Raw genomic sequence first — 20,197 nt, 5'->3', positions numbered from 1 at the left:
TGGGGGATTTGTTCGCCTCTGTTTAGCTCCATACCCGCTGGCTGCTGAAGCCGCATTAAATCACGTTGCTCTCTGTCTCAAGGGGCAGACAATGCAGGCTAGTCTAGGCAGCCCTAAGGACCCCCAGCCTGGGTTCTAGATAAAGATGAGCCCTGTGGGCTGCGTGGGAGACTAGGACACAAGCTGCTTCCTCCTCCTTCCAAAGATGCCTGTCCGGCCCTGCCTGGCCTGCAGCCGTTTGGTGATGAGGTTTGGTAGCTGCGGATTGGAATGAAGCAACTACCTTTCCTGGCGGACACTGCCCACCGCTTCCAGGGTGTGCGCCATAGATGGAGGGTGGCCCTGTGGGTGGGTGCCAGGGGGAAAATCCACCCCCCCCCACCCCCGCAGTAAGCAGAAGCAGGCAGAAGCCCACGGAAGCTGCAGGCCTCCTGCACTGACTTGCGATGTTCCTTGTGCTCCAGGTGCTGCTGTTTCTTTAAGAGGAAAAGGAAGAAGACTGCCCAGCGTCACAAGTGACCAGTGCCTCCCAGGAGTCCTCAGGCCCTGGGGACTCTAACTCGATTGCACCTGCAGCTCCTGCCATTTTTCGTTGGAAGGGACTCCTCTGTGGGGGAGGGTGGAGATCCAAACCAAAAAGAAAACAGATGCCCCCAGAAGGAGCCAGTGCGGGCAGCCAGGGCCCAGTGGGTCAGTGGCCACCCCCGCCTGCCTGAAGCTCTGAGCAGGTCCCAGAGCTGCTCCTCCTCTGCCTGCCCTTGGGGCTGCCTGGTTGACTCTCCTTCCTATTGTTTACAGTGAAGGTGTCATTCACAAAAACTCAAGGACTACTATTCTCTTCCCTCGCAGTAGTTTTCTCCTGGTTCTCGCCCCACCCTCAACCCTCTCCCGCAGAAAAGCTAGTGAGTTAAAGGCTTTGTCTGCGGAAGGAACTCCGGAGGGTGGGGGTGTGGCCAAGAAGGCAGGGGGAAGATGGCAGGCCTGGGCGGGAGAAGAATCTTCTCCAGCTACCAGGTGTGCCTGGCAGCATGGCTCCCTCCTGCTCTGTGCCTGTGCGGCCTCCATCCCCAGCCGGCCACAGGGTGCAGGCTCCCCCTCCCTCCCTCCGCCCTGTGAAGTTACACTGTCGGACACAAGCTGTGAGAAATCTGCAGTCTACTGTCCCCGCGTGTTGGCATTCTTCGTTCTCTTGACAAGCGAACTCTGTTCTCCAGACGGTAATAGGACAATGCAAATTGTTCTGAGCAAAGGAAAAAAAAACTGACTTTATTGCACTTTTAGGTTTTTTTTGTTTGTTTTTTTAACAAAAAACATGGCAGATGCATATTGTGTCTGATTATATCGGGAGTTGTACTTTTTTCTGTTTTGAGGGGGATGGGGCCAGCCAAGCCATTCAGAGAGAACATGGGTCCAGAGGACATTCTCAGTGGAAAAAGTTGGGTCTACAGCACCCAGAAGAGAAGAAGCCAAACTCTGTGTCATTCTGAGTAAACACTCAGGTTGGCAAGGAAACATACTTGAATTTTCATTCATCTTCTCAGCTGCCGAAGAATGTCCCTACCAGAGCCTCTTGACCTCATCAGCCTACAGTTTGGACAGCCTTGCTCTCCAGCACATGGGATGAGCCAGCCAAGCCAGACTGACCAGGAGAAGGAGATGCTTGACAAAAAAATTGGAAATAATCGGTTTCCTCCACTGCCAGGGACTTCCAACTAGATAGCCATGTGACTTCGTTAGTGACTTGGGGGACAGAATTAGTGATGGAAGAGCCATCGCCATATTGCCACTCGTGGACAAGAAGAGGAGGAAAGTGAGCCTGCCTTCCAACTGCCAGAAGAATCTCAGGATTTGGCATCATAGGGCCAGGAAATAAATCCGTATGTACTGTCTGCCCCAGTAGCTGAGTGATAGCATTTGGGCTGGCCTGCCTTACACAAACCAAGCACCTGCGGGTCTTCTCGCAGTAGGTCCACGGCAGCAGGCTCAGGACTGAGCACGTGGGGCTGTCGTGAACAGGAGGATAAGATTGATTGGTGCTGGAAAATTCCAGGGGAAAGGATACTGAGATGAAAGGTCTGAAATTATCTTCTCAATTGGATATAGACTCCTTCCAAGTAAGATGGCCATGTATCGAGAACATGTGTTCCTCAGTCCGCAGTCTGCCTTCCCATGTGGGGTAGTCCCCTAACCTACTACCATGAAGGGTCTTGGTTCTTCGTTCACTGCCTGGACAGTCATTAATGTATGGAGTTAATCTTATTGTGCTCACGTTTCATGTGAGCTCAGTGGCTTATGCAAACAGTGACCTCGTTCCAGATCAGATAGAGGAGAAAGAATCACTTACGTCAGGGAACAAGGCCTCGTGTCCAGAAGTAGAGAGAGCTAACCACGGAGGACCCCTGGCCGGTGACGGAGTCTGGTGGTTTGGGGAACACAGAAATCATTTGCCTCTGGCTTGAGGTGGAGGGCCGTCTTTTGGACTGGAGGATGTGGGGATACTTTCTGGTAGTTGTCATGTCCTGACAAGTCCCTTGATGTGTCTCACGTGGAGCAGAAATAGCAGCCGTCGCACGGATCAGAGTTCCTGGGCTTCAGCTGTTCCACTGGGCCTTGGCTAGGAAGTGTCACTTTCCTGGCTTCAGACCTGCTTAACTCATGTAAAGATTGTAATCTTTCATTTCTTTAAAAGAAATCTTCCTGTATACAAAACAAGAGTGGCTGGGAGATAGTGTCACATCCCTTTTCCACAAGGATTTTGAATATTGCTTCCTTGATATTACCTAGTGGTTAAGGCACCATCATGGAAACCTACTTCTCAATTGGTCTTTGGGCAACTCGAACTTCCTGTATAGAAACTTTAACTTCCTTATCCCTTGTATAGAAAAAGCCTTGCCTCTTAAAGGAGGACAAGGGGAAATGGTGACAAAGCCTCTAGCTTGCTGGCACTCCATACCCACTAAGTGCCTCCCCACCTCTGCTTCCACAAAAAAGCAAAGGCAGCAACCAGCTTGGATCAGGGCAGGCCCCCCTGCAGCTGGGTTTGTGACTTTTTTTTGGTCTTAAATGTTTTTAAAGGCTAGCTCTTGAGGGGTTTAAACCTAAGCAGTTATGGGGGGTCCTGCCTAATGCACTGTTCTTTCTCTGCCCCCCCCCCATCTCTTACTGGGTATTTGATTTTCATAACAAAGGGTCATGGTGATTCTTCCAAGGCCAGTAGCACTCCAAGGTGGTCCCAGACCCCTGAGAGATTCTGTTGCGATCTTCCTGAAAATTAAAAAGTAAATAAAAAGAGTACCTAAGGAAGAATTTGGCCATCAGCACATCTCCACCAGCACATCAGGGCTCCCTCCTCACCCCGCTTGCTCTGGCTGCTTAGCGCAGGGCCTCAGCCAGGCCCCTGAGGCTGGGCACGCCCTCCAGCCACCAGCTACCCCAGTCCACTCACTGCAGTTTCTTGAGCTTTCTCCATTTCACAACGTGGTGCCTAGGGATCTTTTTCTTTGGGATTGATGCAATTGCTCCTGAGTTAGCAGTAAGTACTAATAGCATCTGTTCATTAAAAAGCCCTTAATATATGCCACCAGGAGTTCTCCGAGCCCCGCAGTCCTTCTGGCATTGCAGACTGAGCAGAGTGAGGCAGGCAGGCCAGGGATCCACGGAGGCATGAACAGTCCTTCTCTTACAACCAGAGGAGCTGCGTCTGTGCGGTCAGGCGTTGTGAGGGTTGGTCACTTGCTGCCCACACCCTGCCGCTGCCCAGGGCGCTTGCTCTGGACTCCTCTGCAGGGGCGGGCAGTGTGCCAGCAACCACTGTGCTCTCGTGACCGCCTTCATGAATGTTCTGCTGCATTGGGTCTGTCTAGGAGGAAACAGGGTCTGAGAAGGTACGGGTCAAGCGACTAGGCTGACCTCCAGTCAAAGCTCCATTTCACTCTGGACCGCAGGGGCAACAGGAGACAGCAGGGTCCTGGGGTTTTCAGTAGTGGTGTTGATTTGCCGGTTTATGTCCGTGAGCTCCGGGAACAAAGAAACAGCCCCTGCCCTTAGCCAGAAGAGGGTCCATCGCCTCTGCATCGCAGCGTAGTCCACTGGAAGTGTACGCTGATGGCGCATACTCAGTGCTGATTCTCAGTGTGAGTAGCCATCTTTAATGTCAGAAATAGGCAGTGATGGTAGTGTATGTCGGAGTGGTTACTAAAGATCATAGCCTTAACTTTTTTGTATGCAAAAGATAGAATTTATTCCCCCGCTCAGTGAGCAAGCATGGCCTGCGCTTCTCAAAAACAAGGACTGCCATGGCAGCCCGGAAAGCATCTCAAAGGAACTTACTCTTCTGATGCATCTCTCCCGATTCCACATGCCTCCTGTGTGTCCCGGTCACCTCTTCCATTTTCGTAATTAAACCAGTTTTCCATCCTCCGTGAGTTGCCCTGACGATGTCGTCTCCAGTGTCCGCCACATTAGGGCTGGAGTCCCTCGGATTGGGAGCTTGCCGTGCCATCCAGCCAACATTGCCTTTGCCAGTCCACTGCCACCATCCCCGCCATTGCCCCAAGGTGGGCAGATGAATTCCAGCAACCCTTAGGGAGCCAGTGTAACGAGGCACCCCGTCTGGATTGGCCATATGAGCAACAGGCACTCATCTCTGGGGTTCTCGCTTTTGCTGACTCCAGGCCTCCGGGAAAGCCCTGTCTAGAGATTGATGGCCAGTGACTCCCAGCCTTCCCTATGATGGGTTGGCAGGAATCAAAAAGGAGATTCCTACGGTTTTGTTGTCTTGTTTGGGGGGGCGAGGGGAGGGGTAGGGGAGGGGTAGCTTTGTTTCTGAGTAAGAAAAAGAGGAAATCACAGCCCTTATGAGGGTTTGCAGAGTTTTGAGCAGTTTTAGCCACAAATAAGGAATCTTGGAAGTCTTCGATCAGTTAAGCAGTCTTAAAAACATGTTTCTCATAACTCCTTTTGCAGGTGACTGCAAAAGAATAGGTTTCTCCATTGTATTCAAAATAGTAAGTAGGTTCCCTGGATATAGACAGTAGTAGTTGACAGATTTCCTCAAAAAGCAACCAGGAAGTCCGCTCCAGTGTTTGTAGATCAGCTAACAAAGGAAAAAGTGAACGTGTACTCCATATATTTTTAGTTTCATTACCAAACTTGATGTTATAAAGAAACCTCAGTTCGGTGGACAGAATTTCTTTTGTTACTTTCCTCCTCTTTCTCCTCATATTCAATCATATTTCCAGTGCCATCACCACCTTCAAAGTCTCAGAGCACAGGGTTATCCATGGTAATAAGTGGGGGTGCTGTGCACTCCTCCCAGTAACACACACAAGAGGACAGCTGTCCTGACTGCCTCTTCCCTGCAAACCCCCTCTTTCAGGGTAGGTGAGACATTTTCAGTGTTCCTCTTCATGAGCTCCAGACCAAATCCCAGGCCAGCCCTCGCACCGAAAGCTTTTTTTAGAGGCTTGTCGATCTGTTAGGAATGTCTCAGGAGAGATGAGCCATTTCTTTTGGGGGGAAATATATTTACAGATGGGTGTGTGTGATTGCACGTGTGTGCCTGTGTGTGTGTGTGTGTGTGTGCGTGTGCTCGTGCGCGTTCTCATCTGTGCATTTCACTTCCATAAAGACTCACAGCCCAGGCTGCTGGGACCACGTGTTTCCGAATATTCTCAGAAGTAAGCAAGTAAGAAGTGAGCTTCTCAAATGAGTGTCACAGCAAGCTGGCTCTGGGAATGAGCCCCATTTATCGAGCGGAAGAGTAAACGTAAAAGATAAGAGATGAAACCAAAAATATGCCCCCCCCCGATGGAAAGTAATGTTGATTCATCAATTCCCATTGGATATATTACATGCTCTAATTTATTATATTATTATTTTGTCTGTTTCTTTTATCTTTGCCCATTGTACTTTTAAAAAGATGTTGGGATGTTGATTGCAATTTTTTTAAAGACTAGATGATGTATAAATCAGCTGTGGAAATCAGTTAATTGCTGTGTGGTTGTGTCTGATTATTGTTAAATGCCCTTTTTTTTTCGTTTTGTTTTATTTTAGATATGTGATGTTTCATAAACCCTGGCACTGGTCGCAAAGCTCAGCTGTGAAAATGAAACTTGTAGTATTTTTAAACATGAATGTCAATTTCAAGTGTATTTGAAATGGTTCCTCCAGGAGAGAGATTTGTGCACCATTAGGAAAAACTCCTCTGCAGAGGAAGTAGCCTTCTTTGGAAAAAATGGAAAATGGGTCTTGATATGTTATCTCAGAGTAGCCCATTTCCTAGGGCACCATGGAAAACACAAATGTGATCTTTAAGTATACCTCTTCCCCAATTTGGGGAGGAAAGGACTCAGTTTGCACCCTTTTTGTATGTAAAATAAAATGTCTTACCTTTCTTGACTAATTTTCTTTGGTTAGTTGGTTTGTCTGGTTTTAATTTCCCCTGGTTCATTTGTAACTAAGAATTAGGCTTGGATTAACTTTGATATGACTCAGGGCTCCAACGAATGAAAATAATGCCTGATATTTGGCATTCTTGCTTCATTCCTTTGGGTTGAACATTGCTCTGTCAGTCACTTTCAGGATTCCTGGCAGAACTTGGACATTCATGACTCACATACTGGTTCCTGTATCCCTGTGGTTCTTAGGTGGTAGAATGTCAGGAAGGTAAGATCTCTGTGGAACAGCTTTGGAATAGCTTTATAATTCTGCTCCACCCGACGAACGTCTATACAGATAGAGAATAAAACTATGATGTGCGATTATAAAATCACGAGTGTATATCTATATATGGATCTATACATGTCTGTATCTCTCTCTCCATACACGTAGCCACAAAACAACTGTCGGCATGATTAGCTGGTTCCACTTATTTGTTACCACTCAATTACTAGTTAATGATTTTGTTTTTTTCACTGGTAGGTAAGTAAACAGAAGACATGTTTTAAGATCATCATGAGAGGAGAAACTTCACATTTAGAACATTTTATCCATTAAGCTTTTCTTTCTTTCAAAAGTGGTGGGGGAGGTACAGAGGAGGCTGCTGTTATGCCGTTTTAGCATTAGCTTCTTGTGTGGAGAAGGCTACTTTGAAAACAGAGCTTGGTGAACATTTTTCTTAATGGCTATGGACAGTGAGACCAGTCAGTGGGGAAAGAGGCCTCACCAAAAAAATGGTGGTGGGGGGGGCTGGGGGATTGGAACATCAAGTTTGTCAGTGCAACAGTTTTACCTAGGACGACCTTTACCAGATTGAGGTGGTCTGGATTGAGGTGTGAGGATTAGAAACAGCAAATGTCATTTGTGTTTATCTGAGAGACCTGTGGAAGCTTTGCAGCCTGGCTGCATTGACGGGCAAGGACAAGTTAATGCCAGTGGCCATGCATAACCTCAAACTTGGGTCTGTACCTCATAAACAGACCAAATTGCAGGGATCAACTAATTGAAACAGAGCCATTCCTACCTCCAGTTTGGGCTGTGAAGACCACGAATTTCTATATTAATCTTTGAAAATTGGTTTTAAAGACATTTAATGTCATAGGTCTAAATTTTAGAAAGATGTAATTTTCATTTTTCTGGGTAAGACTCCCAGCGATGAAGTATGTATGTTGTAGACTGGAACAAGTGTGAGAGCATCTGATGACTATCCCTGACCTTCCTGAAGGTTTCCAGAAAAGGCCGTTTCAGGTATATATAATTTGCCACGTCAGTGTTAATATGATGCTATTGCAACCAATATTTGTTGGACACTTAACCCTGCAGCAGTGTTCGGGGAGATGTACACAAAGTAAGTGCAACTCCTGCACACCGTCCATTGCTCACAAAAAAGTGGTTACTTGGCGGTGCCTGGTGGGCTCAGTAGGTTGAGTGTCGGACTCTCTGATCTCAGCTCAGGTTTTGATCTGGTCGTCAGTCCCAGCCTGTATTGGGTTCTATGCTGGGTGTGGAGCTTACTTTAAAAATAGATAGATGATAGATGATAGATAGATAGATAGATAGATAGATGGATAGATAGATGATAAATAGTTGGGAAAAATAAGTAAAGGACGTTAAGAACCAGAGTATACAATAATAAAGTGTGCATTGACTCATACATACAGCAGTAAGCACAGTAAGACCAGAGAAAAACAGGTAGTTAAGTGACAGGGACTAAGTCAAAAAGGCAAGGTTTTGAAGCAAGTTTTGCAAGACAAGTAGAAGGTGCAGTATAAGGTAAGCAGAACCATGCCCCGAGTTTTGGGAAGCCACTATGCTTAAACCCAAGCTAGTGCATAGTACCCCTATGCACGATTTCCTAACGTAAACCAACCCTCCTAGGGACTTCCCCTCCCCAAAGGCGGGCCACGGGAGAGGCCGCTCTGCATGCTGGGGTTTGTAGTCTCCTCAGAGACCCAATCCGCGTGCTCTTCGGGGCGGTGCCGCCTTCCGTGATCCTTTTCCTGTTGGCGGGCGCTGGCGAGCTGGGGAGCCAATGAGGCCACAGTAACGTGGCAGCCACCCACGAGCCCGCGTCCGGGCCGGCCCTGTCGGCGGGCCGGGCCACGCCCCCCGCGGGGCCCTACTACCCTGCGCCGACCCAGAGGGGGGAAATAGGGACCACCTCCGCCAGGAGGCGGGCAGGAGCCCCGGTTCCCCCCCGCCGCTCTCGGTGGTGGCGCCGGTGCCCACGCCGACGCGTCCCCACCCTCTTCCGGCCCTCGGCTGCCGGGGCTGCGCTCTCTTCCCCGGTGGATGCTGCGCCTCTTGGAGCGGAACATGAAGGTGCTGTTCGCCGCCGCCCTCATCGCGGCCTCCGTCTTCTTCCTGCTGTTGCCAGGTCCCTCCACGGCCGACGAGAAGAAGAAGGGGCCCAAAGTCACCGTCAAGGTCCGTCCTCCCCTCTCCCGACCCGCCTGGTGAGGCCCACCCCTCGTCGCCCGCGTTCCGGCCTCGGCGCCGCAGGTCGCCGGTGTCCGAGGCATTTAGGTTCACGGAGCTCGGGCCTGGGCGTCCTCGGCTTTGGCTCAGCCCCTCCCTAGGCTCCCGGCTGTGGCCTCGTGGCGTCCAGGCGGTCCTGCTCGCTCAGACCAGAGCGTGCCCGGCTCCTCCCCGACGCCCCAGCCCCGGCCTGGACCCCGGAGCGGGCGCCCGGCATGTCCAGCTGGGGCTGGCACTGTCAGCCTCAGCGCAGTCTTTGCGAATACCGTCCGGCGCTGGGGAAACGGTGAAAGATCACGTCCGGCAAACTGAACCCTTTCTTTACTTGGGCCAGATGTTACCCACTTGCAGTTACGAAGCACAGCAATCTAGTTGAAACTTGCACGATGAGCTTAGATTCCCCTCCTTATGGTTTTTTGATGTTCATTTCTAGAATCTGTGCTCGTTATTTATGTGGACTAAAGGTCGTTTGTTACCCTATAGTCTAAAGGGAATGCAAACAAACATTTTCTGGGAAAAGGGTCTGGCGCTTTCATGAGATTCTCATAGGGTTTTTGTCACCACCGAAATCAGGCTCAGAATCACTGCTCTCAAAATATGGCTCTTTTCTCTACCACCTTTGTTACGGTAACTTCTTGGGCCCTCCCTTCCCTGGCAAGACCCCTTCAAAAAGGCTACGTTTGAAATGGTCTTCTTCCTCAGGTGTACTTTGACCTGCGAATTGGAGATGAAGATATAGGCCGGGTGGTCATCGGTCTCTTTGGAAAGACTGTTCCAAAAACAGTGGATAATTTTGTGGCCTTAGCCACGGGAGAGGTAAGTGGCTGGAGCAGAGGTAGTTGAACTCAAGGGAAGTTTGCAAGTAGAGCTGGCCGCGAACTGAGGTGCAGAGCGTGGCCCGTCTATCGGAGTAGCCCTCACCGAGTACCCGGTGACCGCTGTCCTGCAGCTCTGGGAACCTGGTATTATAGTATCTTCTGGAGGTTTTAAACTAAATCCACAAATATGAATTTTTTTTTAGTTTTTTATTTTTTGGAGAAAATGTTTCATTTTTAAGACATTGCAGTAATCAAGGAAAACATATCCATGGAAACTAGTGTGTGGCCTGTGCACCAGAACTTTCTCTTAAGGGTAACGGGCCCAGAGCTTCCCGGGTTTTAAAGAAACAGGTGTGCCCTGTTTAAGAAAGTCTGTATTCCTCTTAACTCTAGAGAACAAACTGGTGGTTACCAGGGGGGGCGCCGTGGGGGAGGGGTGAAACAGGTGACGGCATTAAGAGTACACTTATGAGGAGCACTGAGTGATGTATAGGATTGTTAATCACTATATCATACACCGGAAACTAATAGCACACTGTTAACTATACTGGAATAAGAAAAAATCTGTATTCCAACTTTGCAGTGACTCAGCAGGTAACTGCTGTTTTTTGGTCCGTTTTCTTGCATCTGTTCTTAGGATTAGAAAAAAGTGAGTGGGGAAGGTGGAGATGTTGTGTGAAGTAGAACTGTGTAAAGGCAGGGGAGTGTGCGGTCTCAGCCTCCCCTGGCCCGTGTGCTCCAGTCTGGCCTCCTGGTAACTCCTCACCCAGTAGCCTGTCGGATGATGAATCTCATCAGCAGGGGCGTCTCTTCTGGGAGCAGGAGCTGTGAGCTGGGTTCCTGCAGGGCCTACTTAATAGCTGCCCGGTGCCTCATGCCATCTCTCACCTTCTCCTTCTCTTTTCTAGAAAGGATTTGGCTACAAAGACAGCAAATTCCATCGCGTGATCAAGGACTTCATGATCCAGGGTGGAGACTTTACCCGGGGAGACGGCACTGGAGGTAACCTCAGGTCCTCTGGGCAGCAGGGTCTGTTGGTGCAGCCTCCAAGCTGGGAGGGCTAGGCCGTGCTGGGCAGACGAGGCCTCCTGGAGGCAGGGGGGTCCCCGCATGGGGACCGGCTGCAGCCTTCTTGTACAGGGACACCAGGACAAAGGAGAGAAGAATGGTGGGGGGTCGTGCGGCTCTTACCGCACCAGCAGGCCTGCCGGTCAGGGCCTTCAGCCTTGGTGACTTTTCTCGAGGCACCCCCTGGGGCTAGGGGAAGCAAAGTGAAACACGAGGGTGACTCCAGGTCAAGCTGTGTAAGGTTGTTTACCGTCTAGGTGGGAGGAACCAGGGGAACATGACGTGGAAGCTGTAGAACAGTAGGGAACGTAAGTGATGGCCGTCGGCAGCCGTCTGAGAGACAGCAGACAGAATACAAAGCACTCCATGCACGGGGTCAGACACAGCTGGGTGAGGTCTGCCATCTTTGTGCTTTGTGACCTCAGGCAAGTGAGTCTTCTGAGCTTCAGTTTTCTCTTGTGCGAAGTAAGAGTGGGAAGAGTGGGGGTGCCGCCTGGTGGGTGCCCGGCGTATGGTAAGTCGGCCACTGTCGAGGTGCGAGCAGAGTCGCCGCTTCAGGCCAAGCTGACCAGGAAGTGGCCTCGTGAATGTGAGGGAAGATGTGGGCAGGGTCCTGGCCGGGGAGAACTTGGGCAAAGAGGCAGGACTAAGGTGAACCCACCTCTGTTCCGTGGCAGGAGCTTGGCTGAAGGTGGGGTCCGGAGATGGAAGGAGAGCACACACCGCACTGGGGGCCCAGAGTGCCGGGCTGTGGCCAGACCTGGGAACCTGGGTTTGTCCTACGTGGAGGGAGGGTCCACGGAGGCCTTGAATGGGAGGAAGACCCAGGCACAAATGAGTGTGAGGCTAATAATGTGGCAGTTTTTCTGTGTGTAGAAGGCTTGTGACCGTTCTCTGGTGTACACCGTTCCCACTCCGAGCATGGACGTTATGCAGTGGGGGCGGCAGGAGTGGAGAGGAAGGATGAATAGATAATGCGGGTGGGAGCCACATGGACAGCGTGCAAAGGACAAGTTGTCAGAGGACTAACTGAAGTCTGGAGGGAAAGATGATGTAGTTACCCATTTGAGTTGGGGACTCCTTGTTTGTTGGGAAGGTGATCGGAGCCAAGGATAGAGTTGTGGGGTTTTTTGGACAGTAGCAGTAACGGAAATCCTGCCGTCACTGGAGACGTACAAAGAGGGCTCTCAGCAAGGGGAGACTCTTGGCCAGCACTCTAGCCCGGAGTCGCTGCAAAGGGTCAGGTTGGTCCCTGGCCTGGTTGTGAGATGCCCTCCCCCCAAGCATCTAGTGATGGTCGGGTTCAGCTCCCCACCCCACCCCCATCGCTGCATAGTCAGAAATGCCTCCCTGATGAGCAGAGGTCCAGGACAGCTTCCAAAGCTGGGTCTCTTCTGTGGAACCACGGGATGCAAATGGGTATAGGTTTTGTGAGGAAGTGAGTTTGAAAGGCGTTGGGTAAAACACAATGAAGCTTCTCTGTTACTGGGTGTCTCCAGGGCCTGCAGTGCGACCCTCCTGAGAGGAGACAGGTGAGGATCTCTGAAATGGTGTCTGGGTCTGCCCAGCGCCCTTTTTCCTGTACCCTGGCCTCAGACCCCTTGTGGATAGACACACCACACACGTCACCAACAAGCTTTTATTTTGTGTTCATTGATAAGAGGCTCTTGATTATCCGGAACCCAAGTGGCAGCCCCTCCCCATTCATCTCAGTTATCTTCTGTGCTGTTAGGAAGAAAAGCTGGTCCGCCACAGCTGTCCTCCTCTTCTGGAGAGCTCTTTACCTCCCCTGCCCCCTACATAGCACCTGTCTCTACTAGAGTACGTCAGAGTTCCTGTGGCAGACCTCCCAGGCCATAGCCAAGCGTAGCTGTTGATCTATGCCGTATTTAAAAGCCACTCTTTAAAAGCCATATTCTCAGAGTAATCCATCGATCCGGTGAGCTGTTTACTAAATCAGCCTGGCATCATGCCCCACTTGGTCTGTCAGTATGGTTTGGCTCCAAGACCAGAGGGTAGGAAGGGGACCACTTTTATGTCCGTATAATCCACTAGACTTGGCCTGACACCGAAGATAGGTTGAGTCACTGGAATCCTCACCCCAGAGATCTGCTTGGTTTGGGCCAACTCGGCTCCCTGATCTACTCTTTCTTCCCAGGAAAGAGCATCTATGGTGAACGCTTCCCCGATGAGAACTTCAAGCTGAAACACTACGGGCCTGGCTGGGTGAGCATGGCCAACGCGGGCAAAGACACCAACGGCTCCCAGTTCTTTATCACGACGGTTAAGACAGCCTGGCTAGATGGCAAGCATGTGGTGTTCGGCAAAGTTCTGGAAGGCATGGTGAGTGGGGGGGGCTGGGGCGCCACATAGTTTATCCCTCTCCCAGCAGGGAACCCAGATTCTCACAGTGTTATGTGTACAAACCTGGGGGGAGTCAAGAGCTACCCTACGTGTCTCTGCCCCCAAGTTCTCACGTCTTCAGCCTACACAAGGGCAGGAGCCTCCGTTTCACTCACTCCGTGATATGCCAACACAGCCGAACACGATGTCCCTGAGAAGCCACTTGGTACCCCCCCCCCCCCCCGTCCTTCTCGCCCTTAGCTCAGCTGGTCACACGGCAGAGGATCGAAACTGCTCCATCCTCTCGTCAAAGCTGGGCTCTCCCTGCCTAGGATTCCCTTAGCATTTGGGTGCCTCAAGGTTTGCATGCTGTTCATCCCACGGGGAGCTCAGCCTTCCCCGGCCATATTCTGGGGTCTTTCTCCCTTGAGGGGTGGACCTCCTGACTCACTGTGCTCTTCTGCCTTCCTTCCCAGGAGGTAGTACGGAAGGTGGAGAGCACCAAGACCGACAGTCGGGACAAGCCCCTGAAGGATGTGACGATCGCAGACTGTGGCAAGATCGAGGTGGAGAAGCCCTTTGCCATCGCCAAGGAGTAGGGCCCCAGGGACCTCTGCCCTTTGAAGCACCGTCTGTGCGGCCCTGTTGCCTTCCCACGGGTGAAGACCGCCCGCCACAGGGCTCCGTGCTGCATTGGTCCTCGTGCTGGCATCTGACGGAGCGGACCCCTCCCTTTACATTCCGCAGGCCTACCTACCGGCCTGGTTTTGTAACAAAGTCCTACCAATGCCGACCAATTAAAAAAAAAATGGTGGGTTTTTTTTTTTTATAACCAGCGTGTGGGCTGGGTTCTTGGGCCTGAAGCACCTTCTCAAGTCCCTGTCGCAGCACGTCTGGGATTCCTGTGGCAAGGGGTGCCTGTCCCCTTCAGGGACTCTGGTCTGAACCCTCTTTCCCCAGGGTAACTGCACAACTAGCAAGCAGGAGCTTTTGCTCTGTGCTTCTGATCTTTGCTACGAGGGTGCCTAAACCTTTGCTTGTCCCCTGCCCCCTTCTGGTGTAGATGAAGAAGTACACCTCGGCCTCTCCATAGCCTACCTCTAAAGGACTTCTCCCTTTATTCCTTATCCCTGTTGTCCCTGCCCTGGCACCTGGGGTGGGTAAATCCTGGGTCTGGGCGGGGGGGGGGGGGGGGGGGGGGGGGGACCCAGCCTCCTCGGAGAAGGGGGCACATACACTGAGGCACATGCCTGTCCTGGCAGGTGGCCCGTAGGCCTGTGGGCTGGTCAGGGCATCGGTGGCAAAGGAGTAGGGTCACAAGATGCCTCTGGCTGAGCTTCCGTTGGCCTGTTGCTGGTGCCATAGAGGCCCTGGAGCACACCACTCACCACCACGTTGGGCAGAGGCTCTGTGGGACCGAAAGAAAACAGGAGGAAGGGGTAGGGGACTGCAGGAGAAGAAAAGATGTGGGGTGGGCCTAGCCTCAGGCCTGTAGTTCTTTGAGCTCCTGAGCCCATAGGCTCAGCCCCCTCCTCAGGAATAGAGGTCCCTGCCAAGGCCATAGGTAACAGCTGGCCCCCACAAGTGAGGCCTTGGCATGCCCCGCTCACATTCTATTCACATTAGCTTGGTAAAGCCAGGCTGGTGAAGAATGGAGACCAGGAGAGCCAAGTTTATTTCACTACATCTGCTTTCTGAAAGAGAATACAGAGCAGGCTATAGGAACAGCAGGACTGGTGTGGCCTCAAAGGAAGACAGTAGGCATGAGATGCTGCCTGGAGGTCCTGAGCTGGGAAATGGCACATTCACCCCCGACTCCCACCCTGGTACCTTGGCCCTATAGATGGATTATAGGTCAGAGGCCCCCCTTACCTGGGGATGGACTGCAAATGTAGGGATCCACGCGGAAGCTGACAACAGGCCGGTGGTGCAGCTGGGAGCTAGGAGGGAAGAGTCCTGAACAGTGAGGGAGAGGCAGGGTAGAAACCAGGGATTAAGATCACTAAGCACCCAAAAAGGCAAAGTGACTGGGACGTGGGCTCAAGAGGCACCAACAGAAACCTGGATGGCTGGGGTGGGAGGAGGGAGAGATAGATAGGCCAGACGGCCGCAGGCCGCCCCCGACGCACGGCCACTAGGGGGCAACAGGAGCCGGCGGCAGGGGCTTTGACTTGCCTGCTGTCATTCGGCAGGAACTCCCCCAGGGCGCTGAAAAGAGGAGACGCGCTGTGAGCTGCGGTTGGTGTGGGGGTGGGGGGAGGCAGGCGCGTGAGGAAGGGGTGGAGACACGCAAGCCCAGCACTTCACCTCCCAGGGGACCACTGCTTCTATTTGTAACAAGCTCAGTTCCGGAGGTGGCTGGGGTAACCAAGACTGTCCAGAAAATAGCCCCTCTACCCAGGCCAAGAAAGCTAATGAGGGAGGTCACTCTCAGAGAAGCAGCAGGCCCGTGCCTGGCCGATGTAAGAAGGGAAAGGGCTTGGCCTCTAAAACCTTTCCTCACCTGCTTGCTGCAGAGAGACCCTGTCGCCCCAGCACCCGGGCCCCTCTCTCTTGCCCCGCCATGGCCCCCAGAGGAGCTCACCCCCAGCTGCTGGCCTTAGGGTCTGTGGGGAAGTGCCGAAGATTCAGGAATTCCAGTAACTCCTTGGGCACATCCTGGTTCAGGTACAGGACACCCTGGAGAGATCAGAGGGCACCTGTAATCAGACCCAGCTGTGTAACAGAGAGCCAGGTGCAAAATGGAGAGATGGGGGCCTTCCAAAATGCCTTAAGAATTTCAAGAGAGAGCATTAAACCAAACTTGGGGCCCTTCTGAGCACTGGGCCCTGGGTGACTACATGGGTTGTAAGCCCAGGAAGCCAACCCGGCCTGTGGAACCTGGCATCACTGTGTGGGGAAGGATCCCCACCCAAATCCTCAGCATTGAGGGTACCGCAGGCCCTCACCCTGCAGGAAAGAGAGAACTAGCTTTCATTGAACTGAAACCACCTGCCTCCGTGTTACCTCATCCCATTCTATCAATACACAGAGGCCTGTTGGGACCCATTACTGCTCAGAAAATTGAGGGTTGGTGTAAAGAACTAGGGATGTACTGTATGGTGACTAACATACTAAAAAAATATTTAAAAAAATAAACAGTTAAAAATAAAAAAAATAAAAGTGAGGTAGTAAACAGCATGCTGGAGAGGTGGGTCCCCTTCACCGCCCCCCCCCCCCCCCCCCCCGTCTGGGCCACACGTCTGGTCCTGCAGCCTGGGCGGCAACAGAGTGACCCCGTGCACACCTGGATATAGGCCTCCAAGCCCTGCCGCCGCTGCTCCAATCCTCTGGTCCTCCAGTTAGGCAGGCGTTTTGAGGGGAAGTCGGGCACTTTGTACAGTTTCTTGATCTGCCAGGAGGCACCGCGGTGCCGTCACAGCATCTGATTGAGCCCTCAAGCTCACTGCCCCCAAGAGTCTCTCCCAGTCCTCCCGCCCCCCACCTCCAGACTTCAGACTCTACGCTGGGGCAGACCTTAGTGAGTGATGGTTGGGAAGGGGGCGAGAGAGACCCCAGCCTGCCCACCCCCAACGCCCGAGGGCGGGCCGGCCACGCGTTGGCATCGACAGTACAGGCTGGGCCCTGCCCCTGTGCGTCCACCCCAAAGCCCGCAGGGAGGTCTGTGCCCAGGACCGGAGCCCTCCAGGGTCTGGGGCGATAATGGGGGTGGCAGAGGATGGGGCCGCAGTTCGTCCGCCCGTCTCCCAGGAGCTGGGCAGGAGCCGGGCCAGGGTCGGTCGGTCGGCGGCGCAGCCTCACCCGCTTGTGCAGCGCGTGGAACTCGCTGTAGCGCCTCTGCACGGTGTGCCTGCGCCGGCGGCACAGCACTTCCACTCGGAACACCTGGCGGGCGCGGGCGGGCGGCCAGGTGCGCGTGAGGCCCCGCAGGAGGGCTCAGCAGGACCCGCGCCCGCGACGCGCCCACCCTCCCGCGCTCAAAGGCACAAAGCGGCCTGGGAGCCCCGCCAATCTCCGGGGACACTCCCACGCTCCCCACACACTTGGGGAGATGGGGAGGACGGACCCGCTTCTCAGCTCCGTGCAGTCCCTCGTGAACCCGGACCGTGGTCCCCGGAGCTGGCAAATCCAAGGAGCCCGAGAGCCTCGGCAGGCGGTCTCCGGCCGGCCTGACCCGCCGGGCTCCGATGCTCCAGCCTGGGCGCGGGATCCCCACTGCGCTCGGCGCGGGGAAATCCGGCGGGTCCCGTGCCCCTTCCCAGCCAGTGTCTCCGCTCACCATGTGGCCTTTCTCTGGGCTCTGCCTGGGATCCTCGGGCCCCACCGACGGGATGTGAACTTCCAGCATCCGCACCCCGGCTCCAGCCCCTCCGAGCGCCGCGCTCCGAGCTAGACCTCTCCCAGCTCAGACCACAGACCCCAGCGGGCCCGGGCCCGCAGGCCCCGCCCCAATTTGGCCCCGCCCCGGGCGTTCCCCCGCGCCGCCGGGTCCTGCGAGGGGCAGATTAGGCAGCGCGCGGGGAGCCGGGGGCGGAGTACCGCCCCCCGCAACCCCCCCCCAGCCTAGCGGGCCGCACGTGGAGACCCTTCTGCGGACAGTCATCCGTTCGTCAGCATTTACTGAGTACCCGCTGACTGCCAGGAATGCAGATGAGCCCAAATCTCACCTGCTCTTCATGGAGCGCCTAGTAAGGACTAGGGTCTGTGGGCGCTGGATAGGGACGGAGGCAGGGCCCAGACCTCGGCGCCTACCTTGGGGCCAACCAACGGTGTCTGCCTTCCTCACACCCATCTCTGGGACCAGACTGCCCCATCCCCTTCCTTCCATCTTTCACCGGGACCCTGGGAGCGCAGCCACACCTGGAGAGGGCTTCGACAATCTGGCTCTGATGTCCGCCTCTCCCAGCATCCACAAGCCCCTTCATTCATTTGCTTTTTTCATCCATGCATTTATCTTTCAGCCCCAACCTGCTTCAGGTCCAGTTTGCCGGGAAGAAGCAGTTTAGGGGCCTGGGCTCTGCGTTGGCTTTCCTGAACTGTGTAGACCTGTTCTCATCAGCAAAATTGGGATAATAGGCCTCCCTCAGGAGAGTGTATAAAAATTGAGATGATCCTTGTTAAGCCCTCAGCAGAGCAGGTGTTGAGAAGATGGGTTTGTCCTGGAAGCAGAGGTGGGTGGTTCCCTATATAGGGCAATAGACGGGGAAGGGGGACTGTGGGAGATGGCCCTAGGCTGCTCTTGCCTACCCCTTCAGGCAGGGCCTTCCTGGGTATGGGGCAGGATTTAATCCAGAACTCTCTCATCCCTTGGGCTAAAAAGGGCCTCTGTTCTCCCACTGAGCCCCCTACACTTCAGCCATAAGGGAGCTGTCTGTCCCATTCAGGACTCCTCTGACTTCTCCCAACAAAGGTCTGGGCAGTCGGTGGAGGGAGGGGAGGCTGGAGGCCTTGTGGTGGGAAGGAGGAAGCAGAACACCTGTCTTAGGGGGAGGGGCTGGGGACTGGGGACCACTGACTCACTTCCTCCCCACTAGACCAGAGGTGCTTTGGAGCTGGAGCAGAAACTCTCCCCACCCCCATCCCCAGCTCTGCTCCCAGAGAGAAGCTGAGAGGATGACCCCAAAGGGGTCAAGCAGGTCTCACCAATACTATGTCCCACACTTTCTTCCCCCAAAATCCATCTCACAAGAGCCCCAGAATCAGGAAGCTGAAACTTCCCATAAGGGAAACGACCCATTATGAACAGAAGTGCTGGGGTTTCATTTCTTCCCTTGCACTTTAGAGCCCCATCACTCAGAGACCCTGACCAGGACCCTTAGACTTCTAAACTTCTTGGTCACCTGTCCTAATGACTGCCCTCTGTCTCTGTTCCTACCACCCAGAAAATTGCTACATCTCCTAATGGATCTCCCTGTTTTTCCTTGCCTCCCTCTCTCACACAAGGTCCATTCTCTAACTAGGAGCACATACCACCATCAAGGCATTGCTTCAAGCCATCAGGTTTCCCGTTATACTGAGAACAAAACCCATCCTCCCTACCAGTCTACAGAGCTCTAAGTGACCCAGCCCTGCCTCCATCTCTCACCTCATTTCCTCTCCTTCCCTTTCACATACCAGGCTCCAGCCACAGTGACCTTCAAACCCAACAAGCTCTTTCCTGCCTCAGGGCCTTTGCGCTTGCTGTTTTCTCTCCCTGGAACACTTTTCCCTGACTCCTTACCTGGTGGGCTTAACCTAAAACTTACAATTCTTAGCCTAAAACCTCCTCAGAGAGACCTTCCTTCCCGACCACTTACCCTGTGTTATCACCCTGTCTCCCATTACATAGTTAATGTCTGTTTACTGTGTGCCTCCCTGGTTTTCCTGACTTTGCTGCAGACTCTCAGTGCCATCAGGCCAGGGACCTAGTCCTGTCAGGGCTTGTTGCCATGGTGCCAAGAATGCGGGAGACACTCAAAAAATATTTGTTAGTTGAGAGCCTCTGTGCCTGAATGGCGGAGAGGATGTTGGGGAAATGCTGGGCAGCAGAGGGAAGGCCTGGGAGAGAGGCAGGAGGGAGGAGTTAGAGGAAGGCCCATGGGGGGAGGTGAGGGGGTAAGCTTCAGAACTGGACACCGCTCTCCCTCTCTCTCTGCAGACTGTTGTTCACCTTATTTACCTGCTTAACTTTCAGGTGTTCCTGAGAAGCCTCAAATCAATGGATTTCCATCACCAGTTACACAGGGAGATTAGACGCACCTGACCGGTCAAGCACCTGGCGGTAAACGCGCAGCTCCTATTTCCAGGGTTGCACGGTGACACGAGGGAGGCTCCAGATGAACAAAGACAAGATTCTTGGCCTGGAGACATTTTAGGATGTCTCTGGGGAGATAAGTTCTGGAGAATATTTTCCTGTCAAGAGGAATACACGACATACTGCAGCGTCTAAAGCACGTACTGCAGTCAAAGGAAAAGCTTGTTTTCTGTGTACGTCAGCAGCGGCCCGCTCAGTATATGAACACGGAGTTCCACACACTCTGGGACGGGCGTGCAGACCTCCACAGTGACTGCTT

The 20,197-nt window shown here is 53.2% G+C and overlaps 4 protein-coding genes across 21 annotated transcripts in view; 2 read left to right on the top strand and 2 right to left on the bottom strand.

Annotated features, from left to right (window-relative positions):
• The window catches only part of CSNK1G1 (casein kinase 1 gamma 1), a 170,005-nt gene extending 163,605 nt beyond the window's left edge, over positions 1 to 6,400 (top strand). For 9 of the 15 annotated variants that reach the window (XM_026478285.4, XM_026478283.4, XM_026478284.4 and 6 more), the window contains one exon: positions 465 to 6,400. In XM_026478285.4, the coding sequence (XP_026334070.1) occupies positions 465 to 519 (55 nt within the window). In that variant the 3' untranslated portion in view covers positions 520 to 6,400. The remainder of the gene's footprint in view (positions 1 to 464) is intronic. The other 6 variants (XM_026478279.4, XM_026478280.4, XM_026478276.4 and 3 more) reach the window with 1 other exon arrangement.
• Positions 6,401 to 8,680: 2,280 nt separating this feature from the next.
• PPIB (peptidylprolyl isomerase B) lies at positions 8,681 to 13,977 on the top strand. The gene is made up of 5 exons (XM_026478273.4): positions 8,681 to 8,865; positions 9,619 to 9,732; positions 10,643 to 10,736; positions 12,961 to 13,145; positions 13,622 to 13,977. Exons 1-5 carry the CDS (start codon positions 8,731 to 8,733, stop codon positions 13,742 to 13,744), a joined length of 651 nt encoding a protein of 216 aa, XP_026334058.1. The 5' UTR covers positions 8,681 to 8,730; the 3' UTR covers positions 13,745 to 13,977.
• SNX22 (sorting nexin 22) lies at positions 12,428 to 17,653 on the bottom strand. Of its 4 annotated transcripts, XM_026478274.4 has the most exons (7): positions 17,425 to 17,638; positions 16,947 to 17,030; positions 16,432 to 16,536; positions 15,730 to 15,824; positions 15,321 to 15,353; positions 15,018 to 15,085; positions 12,428 to 14,553 (listed from the first exon to the last, which is right to left on the bottom strand). In XM_026478274.4, the coding sequence occupies exons 1-7, from the start codon at positions 17,491 to 17,493 to the stop codon at positions 14,432 to 14,434; spliced, it is 576 nt and encodes a 191-aa protein (XP_026334059.1). In that variant the 5' UTR covers positions 17,494 to 17,638; the 3' UTR covers positions 12,428 to 14,431. The 4 variants fall into 4 exon arrangements, with proteins under 4 accessions (XP_026334059.1, XP_057159828.1, XP_044247950.1 ...); XM_057303845.1 differs by lacking the exon at positions 16,947 to 17,030 and having other exon boundaries at positions 17,425 to 17,637; XM_044392015.3 differs by lacking the exon at positions 15,321 to 15,353 and having other exon boundaries at positions 17,425 to 17,630.
• Positions 17,654 to 17,811: 158 nt separating this feature from the next.
• Positions 17,812 to 20,197, bottom strand: part of SNX1 (sorting nexin 1) — a 45,718-nt gene continuing 43,332 nt past the window's right edge. Inside the window, exons 15-16 of the mRNA XM_026478271.4 lie at positions 19,884 to 20,036; positions 17,812 to 18,328 (exon numbers count right to left, since the gene is read on the bottom strand). Of these exons, the coding sequence (XP_026334056.2) occupies positions 18,263 to 18,328; positions 19,884 to 20,036 (219 nt within the window). The 3' untranslated portion in view covers positions 17,812 to 18,262. The remainder of the gene's footprint in view (positions 18,329 to 19,883; positions 20,037 to 20,197) is intronic.

The sequence above is a fragment of the Ursus arctos genome, unplaced genomic scaffold, assembly GCF_023065955.2.
Source record: "Ursus arctos isolate Adak ecotype North America unplaced genomic scaffold, UrsArc2.0 scaffold_28, whole genome shotgun sequence".
Lineage (NCBI taxonomy): Eukaryota > Metazoa > Chordata > Mammalia > Carnivora > Ursidae > Ursus > Ursus arctos.
The sequence above is the reverse complement of the archived record's forward strand: the minus strand, read 5'-3'. Positions and strand labels throughout refer to the sequence as shown.